Here is an 8,386-nt window from a genome sequence, read left to right as displayed (position 1 = left end):
CGGTTCCACCCTATAGTGTCGCTGCTGGCTTTGCCCCCTGCCTGTCGCAATCGTCGACCTCCAGCCTCTGTGAGCCATTGTCCGCCGCTGCCCGCCTCCCGCCATCGGCCGCCTGTTGCGCACCGCCGCCACCCGCTGGCCGCCATCCGCCTGCCCACAGGTAATGCTTCGTGCTGAGCGGAGCGAGAAAGACATCGTATACGCCATAGACGGCAGGGCTTAATATTGGAGCCCCCGTGGACCCAACCATTTTATAAAAAAATATAAGTTTTTTCTTTTTTAAAATATTAAAAATACCCAACAAAACATGTTTTATTATTTTATTTTAAAAAATATATAAATCATAATGGTACCAAACATATTTTCTAAAAATAGAAAAAAAACAAAACAGACTAAAAACAAAAACAAAAATAGAAAAGAGAAAGTGTTCCCAAACAGGCCCTAAATCTTTCAGCAAAGGATAACAAATGACTTATTTGAAGAATGGGGTGCATTTTCTCTTAGGAGTGAAAGCTTTTCAATACTCGCACCAGTTTTGATGATTTGCTCCTCCAAAACTTGCACGCATCCCCGACAAAAACTAGCAATTCTCTTATCTTGGTTATTTTGACTTTTAAACACCATTGGTGTAAGTATAGTGTACCCAAGTGACATGAATATCGTGGAAGAGACACCACATGCTTCCCCAACTTGCTTCTGTGGAAGAGAGGCCGATGACAATCACAAATTCACACTTGCATCAACTTTGGATATTTGAGGGACTTGCCAACAACCTTGGTAATGTGATCCCTTTAGGTCGCCACGACTCCCTAAATTAAAGAGTTAGGAAGGCTGAATTCTGCATTCAAAATATTTTTGAGAGGCACCTGCATGAATCACCATCATTATCCTCTTATCCAGGAACTGAATTTAGATTTAAATCCATGAAAGCCACAACTGTTGACTCAGCCAGATATTAGTTTAGAAGCTCACTCAAAGTTAGATAGACCGTAGGCACACTTGGAACAATCACTATGGGACTTGCTTGGATAACCCTTTTCAATAAAGGAGTTCTAACAATATTACCTGTTCCATAACTCCGTATTCTTTGCTTCTTCTGGCTGAGAAAGTCAAGAACACAATTGGTTCTACCTATCAACATATAAAAAATAATAAAACAGTGATGATAACCATAATAGATATACATGAGAGTTTTTCATTCAACCAACATTCTAATCACATAAATTTTAACTAACATTTATTTTAGGAGAAAAAAATCACTTCAGCAATTTCAAACTTGCGAACCTATGTTGCTGCTGGAGCATTTGATGAGAGGTGACTATGAAACACTATGACAGGTAGCAGTTGATCTTGCTTCTCTTCGAGGTCCACCTTTGCCTAGCAATCTTGGCAATGAATATTTTTATTGTTTTTTACTTTCAACAAGACAGTTGCATTCCCCATCCACACCTTTGGTTTCTGTAATTGGCACTTGGTATATCCATCCAATTGATGGTTTTAGATGTTCAACACCTTTCGTGGAGTTGTTTTGCTCTTTTGCTGGTTGAAACGAGTAGACGGTCCAACCATGGTTGATCAATAAAGACAATCCAAAAAGGAAGGGTAGAGAAAGAAGTGGTTGTGAAGCCAAGAATCCAACTCCGGGTATTTATAAATGGTTGAGATTCTAAATGTTCGGTTTAGTCACATTAAAATGTTATTAAAGAAATAACTAGTTGCATTACTCTCAATATCTGAGTAAAATAGGGCAATAAATTATATTTTTTTCAGTTAACAATAATAAGAAATTTTTCACCTAATTCTCTTGATATTTTTGCTAATGGCTCTCAAAAAATGCAACAGAATTAGAGAACTAAATACATACCCATGACGTGCAGTTTAACAATTATTGGGAACATCCCTAAATTGGTGGAGAGTCATTTGCTGTCTCCAGGTGGCACACTCCTCATCTAAATGACACTCACACTAGCTTATTAGCGATACTTTCCTAGCCTAAAAGGACTTACCTAGCTTTGTTAGACTTGCTTCGACTCATAGGCACTTCCCCGAATTTGATTCCCGGATTTGAGGGACTCTCATCCTTTCTAAAAACATTTGCCTAGAGCAAAGGAGAAGCCTGCTATCTAGTCAACCGACTCTGCTAACTAAGCTTTATAGACTTCTAAAGTACTTGCCCAAGGGGCTGTTCATGTGTACTTACGTTCTTGATTTTAGTGTCCATTTATTTGCGTCTATCAAATTATATTATATTTTGTTTATTTCTCGTCTGGTTTTTCTTGTAGCGCCTAAAACCCTATAAATTAGAGATTAAATGGAGTTGCAAGGACATCTATAGTATTATGTATACGAATAGAAATCCTGGAATTTCTCTCTCAGAATTTTCTTGTTGTACGATTGTTCTCTTCATTGCTTTGATTTCACAGATTTTGGTAGTATGATTCGGGTGTCTCCCACTGGCATATTCGAACACATCATTATTCAAATGCTCGAATGATCTCTTTATTATCTAACTGGTTTCATGGAATGTGTAAATTTTTATTTAATGATACAAGAATATTAATTACAAACTATGGTTTGCAGTCCTAGTTATTTTAACTTGTTCTAATCTCTTATCTGGTATATGCAGTAAAAAATATTTAATTAGTATGATTTTTGATGAAATGTAGGTATTCTCGTTTAAGTTGCGAGGAGCATATAATATGATGGCAAAGCTACCTAAAGAGCTGTTGGATAGGGGCGTCATTTGCTCATCTGCTGGAAATCATGCCCAAGGAGTTGCACTGGCTGCTCAGAAGCTAGGATGTGATGCGGTTATTGTAATGCCTGTTACGACTCCAGAAATTAAGGTTTCATGATCCATGATCCTCGGATGGAGGGTCCTCTTTACTTATCTTTGTCATCTAAATTTTTGTGTATGAGAAATAAGCACACTGAAGGGCATCTATATAGGGACATGTATAAAATAAAGACAAAGATTTGCAGCTTTGCTTCATTTAATGTGAATTCTTTTGTAATGATATATTTCTGATTTCAGTGGAGATCAGTTCAACGTTTAGGAGCAACTGTTGTTCTTAAGGGTGATTCTTATGATGAAGCTCAGTTATATGCTAAACAAAGAGCAGAGAATGAGGGTCGGACATTCATACCTCCATTTGATCATCCAGACATCATAATGGGACAAGGAACTGTGGGAATGGAAATCGTTCGTCAAATAAAAGGTCCTTTGCATGCCATTTTTGTACCTGTTGGAGGTGGTGGACTGATTGCTGGCATTGCTACTTATATAAAGTGTGTTTGCCCAGAAGTATGTACCTGTTTCCTAAATCTTGGGAATTGTATATTGTTCAAATTATGTAGTTAACATCATATATATCGAAGGAAAATAGCCTAATTTGATTATGAATCTCATAGGCTGCATCGAACATAGTCCCCATTCATACCTCCCTTCGTTTTATGCTTCTAATAATGATTCTATTGTTGTCCTGTCTTATGAGGAAGGCAAATAAATGGTCGTTAGTCCACTCATCACACTGCATACAACCAGTTCTTTTTATTCCTTTATATTTGCTTTTACATGCTTTGCATATTATAATGATTTTGATTATTTTTTTTGGTGCGCATCTAGTATTATCATTTATAGTGTTTTTTTTATTAAATAGAAGTAATGTAAGGTAAAGTTTTTTTCATTTATGTGCATGTTAGAATCAATGTTGGGGTTATAGTTCACTTTGTTTGTTTTAAGACAAGCTTTTTCTTTTACTTCTCAGTGCTACATAATTTGTTTTCCCACTGAATATATTGAAAGATACTTAATACTGAACTATTTTGCACACGTAAGTATAGGTACTTGCAATATCAAGTGGGCCCCTTAATTTGGTCGAACTTTGTCAATCACCAAATTTTGTTGACTCGAACTAAGCTAGTTTATTAACGGATGAGTCAATGTCATTGTTTCCTTATGGATTGATTTTTTTCTCTATAATCCAATCACAAGCAGGGCAGAACCCATTGCAAGCTATCTAATTACACACACGCATATGTATATGTATACATACATGTATGTATGTATATACATACATACATGTATGTATACATATACATATGCGTGTGTGTAATTAGATAGCTTGCAATGGGTTCTGCCCTGCTTGTGATTGGATTATAGAGAAAAAAATCAATCCATAACATATATGTGTATATATATATATATATATATATATACACACACACACACACACACACACACACACACACACTCACACACACACACATATCATGGCAGACGACTGTAGAGAGAGAGAGAGAGAGAGAGAGAGAGAGAGAGAGAAGATATATTCATAAAATTTCAATTAAAATATCCTTCAAAAAAAATGTAACACAAGGAAGAAGTCACTGATATTATTATGCTAAGTGTGTCGGAATACAAAATGCTAATGTCAGTTAAAACTAAAAAGGATCAAATAAATCTGGACCATCTTAATTTTGATTATATTGCAAAATTGTACCTTCGCCTCCAGCCTGCCACAGAGCCGCTCGTGCTTGGCTCTGCTTCTAGCGTCTGCGACAAAGCCGCTCGTCAGCCCAGTTTTCACTGTTTTTCCTGCTGCAACAACTTTTCTCGTTGTAGCTTAACGCCGACAGCTCTCCTTGCTTTGATGGTGCCTCCTTCTTCTTTGGTTGAGCCAGACAAAGTCTCCTTTGCCTACGTGGTGGGTAACCCTCAGGTGGAGTCCGCAGTGGGATTCCCCTCAAGTTATAAGGAATCTCGTGAGGGTTCAGATGATTTCCTTTTATTAAGAAGGGAAGTAGGAAATGTGGAAAATAAGCAGTTTTTTTCTTTGAATAAGAAATTTCTACCTTTACGGAAAAATTCAAGTTTGCTCTTATTGGAAAATTTCAGTGGGGACACCTTCCTCTGGAGATTATCAGAAAAAGTGTTGATGATCTTAAGCTAGTAGACATGTAACTTTCATTTAGCCCTTGGGAAATCTCATTAGCAACCATAGGTTACCTCCTTCGAGAGATTCCCGATCATCCGATAGAGAAATTTTATTTTGTTACGATTTTTGTTTTATTATGTTTGTGATTAAATTTTGAGTTGTCTTAACTCCCACTGTACCGGTATGGTTTAGTTTATTTGGTTTCAAGCTGCATTTTTTTCACCATCAGATTCTCTACTCTATTGGGGCCATCCTTGGGGATCCTTTGAAACTAGATCTGCCTACTTTCAACCTGATCAAACCCTCGGTGGCCAGAATACTTGTGGAAAATGATATTACTTTACTAGATGTTACTGAAGTTTGGATGGACACAACCCATAATCATAATGGTTGTTGGCAACAAATCGTCATGGAACACAAACCCCCATATTGTACCCACTATAAGATGTTTGGTCATATCATTGCTAAATGACACAAATTTAATCCTAATTTGAAATCTAATGGTCAAGTGAATAAGAATGGGTTTAACCCCACTGCTGTGGACATTTTAGTTCCACCTGAGGATGATACTACCAGATAGGTGTCTGTTGCACCTGAGGACCCCCCCATGACACTGCTGTTACTGTTACTGCGAGTGATGCGATACTGACACCTACAAACTCCATACAAAACAATTCTGATGGACTATTGCCTATAAATGATAGTGTTTAGACTGATAATCAAGAGAACCTCACAACTCCACTTCTTCAAGAAGTAACCGGTGTAGCGGCAACTCACACTTCTCATATTGTAGAACTTATTGTGGGTACTACTGTTCCTTCTGGTTCTGCTCTACCCCATCAGGCGGATTCTTTGGAGGAGGAATGACAGGTTTACACTTCCAGGAGAAAGAAGAAGAGTGAAGATCTACTAGAGCTCAGGAGTCTTATGTATGATACTTTGGTTACTACGGGCAATGGTCAACACCTTACCAATCTGCTAGCTGGATCACTACCGAGAACTAGAGCCAGAGGTAAGACTAGATTGGGATGACCCACACTTTTTCAGCGCCCGGGTGGTTTTTGGGTTTCTTTATATTTCTATATGTATCCATCTTTTACATTTTTTGTTGTGTGTTGTACCGTGTGGGTTGGGTGTTTAGGCCCACCCATACAAACCTATCTGTATCTTTATCTTTAATATATCAGCCCTGGGAAGAGAATTTATATTTAGATAATTATATAAATAAATAAATATATATATATATATATAAATATATATATAGATATATATATATATACATATGTATGTATAAATATACATATGTATGTATAAATATACATATGTATGTATAGATATATATGTACATAGATATATATACATCTACATATGTATATATATATATAGATATACATATACATACATATACATATATATAGATACCTATATAGATGTATATATATATACCTATATATATGTATAAAATATATATAGACGCAGATCATATATGCATACCTTTTATCTATCTTCGTCGAGGCTCTGCTAGGGTTTCGCCTCACGACGAACCCTAGCCTCTGCTACTGTAATTCCACGCTCGTAGAAGAAGGGGAGTACGCTCCTCTGTTCCGTTGTTTGCTTCGTCGAGTTGCGCTCGTGCTTGTTGCTCGCTGTAGGGCCGATCGCGCTCTGCGACTCCTCTCTTGAAGTTTCAACCCGATCGCGGCTCGCGTTCTGCTGTTTCGACCAGTTCGCGACAGTTTCGTCTTCTGTGGTTACCTCTTCTGTCCTACGCCTGTTTCCGCGGGTTCGACAACCGCTGCTTCGACCCGACGTGCGTCCATTCGCGTCTGGTTGCGCTCCATCAGACGGTCTGGTTTCTTTCGCTTTTGCATCTGTGGGCTGAAGGATCTTCGTTATGGTGCTTACTTCTTCTTCGGTTAATCTTGACAAAGCTTTTCTCGCCCATGTGGTGAGTAATATCTTGCGGAATCTACTATTGTCTTCCCCTCAAGCTATAAGGAATATCATGATTGTACGAGTGATTGCTCTTTTCTTAAGAAGATAAGTATGAAGAATGAGAAAACAACACTATTTTTCTCTGATTCAGAAATTTCAACCCTAACTGAGAAATTTAAGTTCGTTCTTATTGGGAATAGAAAGTTTTAGTGGGGGCACCCACCTATGGAAGTTATCAAGAGTGTTGACGATCTCAAACTTGTAGGGAAGTGGAAAGTGAAACTTTTTTATGGGAGACATGTGTTGATTTAGTTAAACCTAACTGAAAACTATGTTTAGATTTTTTTTAAAAAATATCTCAACATTGCAGACAAGTCAATGAAGTTACTCAAGTGGTCTTCTGATTTTGACCCAAATAATAAGTCTCCTATTGTTCCGGTATGGATTAATTTATCTGGTCTCAAGTTGCATTTCTTTAATCATCAGATTCTTTATTCTATTGGAGCCATTCTTAGAGATTCTATGAAGCTAGATATGCCCACCTTTAACCTAACCAGACCTTTTTGTGGTCAGAATACTTGTGGAAAAGGATATTATCTTACCTGATATTACTGAAGTCTGACTGAGCACAACTCAGAATGGATATTAACAACCAATTGTCATGCAACATAAACCTTTTTATTGTACACACTGTAAGATGTTTGGGCATACACTTGATAAATGTCACAGGCTCCATCCAAACTTGAAAGCTAAAGCTCAAGCAAACAAAGAGGGGTCTAACCCCATTGCTATGGACACATCTGCTATCTGTGGAGGAAGTTCCCACAAAATAGGATTTGGTGTCTGATTTGCCTGTGGATCCCTCCTTGCCAACACCGCAGTTCCTGATGAAGAACACCATACTACATGTACAGGTCCAATTGCGCTTATACCACTCACTGTTATTGACGAAAACCCGCTTACATGCCAGAACACACGAGAGTGCTCCCGCTCTCTTGATCCGATAAAAGATCAGTTGACGCAACAAATAGTTGCTTCTAATGTTCAACAACCTACACATGTCCAACACACCTTAGACCAATCCACTGACCAGGCGAGCCAATCTTCGGATGAGGAATGACAAGTCTATTCCAGGAGGAAGAAGAAGAATGGAAGCCGACTCAAGCTCGGGAATTTATTGGATGTACATTGGTTGCTACTGGCAATGACACTCTTCTCACCAATTTATTAACTAGCTCCTTCCCTAGAACTAGAGGCAGAGACAAAACAAAATTGGGCCGCTCTTTAGTTACCTGATAATCCAAATTTTGACACTATTTGGTTTTTCTTTTCTTTAGGTCTCTCATGTATTTTTTTTGTATTTTCTCTTTTTGGAACCATTTGCATGTGGAGGTTATTGTGTGGGTGGGGTGCCATGTTTGGGCCCTTTCACACAATCTATCTGTATTCTATTTTCTTTTTAATATATTAGCCATTGGGCTTTCTCAAAAAAAAAAAAAAAAAATTAAAAAAAT

The 8,386-nt window shown here is 37.8% G+C and overlaps 1 protein-coding gene across 1 annotated transcript in view; it reads left to right on the top strand.

The window, feature by feature from the left end:
• The window catches only part of LOC110023743 (threonine dehydratase biosynthetic, chloroplastic), a 39,986-nt gene that overhangs the window by 7,366 nt on the left and 24,234 nt on the right, over positions 1–8,386 (top strand). Inside the window, exons 2-3 of the mRNA XM_020723301.1 lie at positions 2,667–2,846; positions 3,035–3,304. Coding sequence (XP_020578960.1) covers positions 2,667–2,846; positions 3,035–3,304 — 450 coding nt within the window. The remainder of the gene's footprint in view (positions 1–2,666; positions 2,847–3,034; positions 3,305–8,386) is intronic.

The sequence above is a fragment of the Phalaenopsis equestris genome, unplaced genomic scaffold (assembly GCF_001263595.1).
Source record: "Phalaenopsis equestris unplaced genomic scaffold, ASM126359v1 Scaffold000229, whole genome shotgun sequence".
NCBI lineage: Eukaryota > Viridiplantae > Streptophyta > Magnoliopsida > Asparagales > Orchidaceae > Phalaenopsis > Phalaenopsis equestris.
This window is presented reverse-complemented; position numbering and strand designations above follow the sequence as displayed.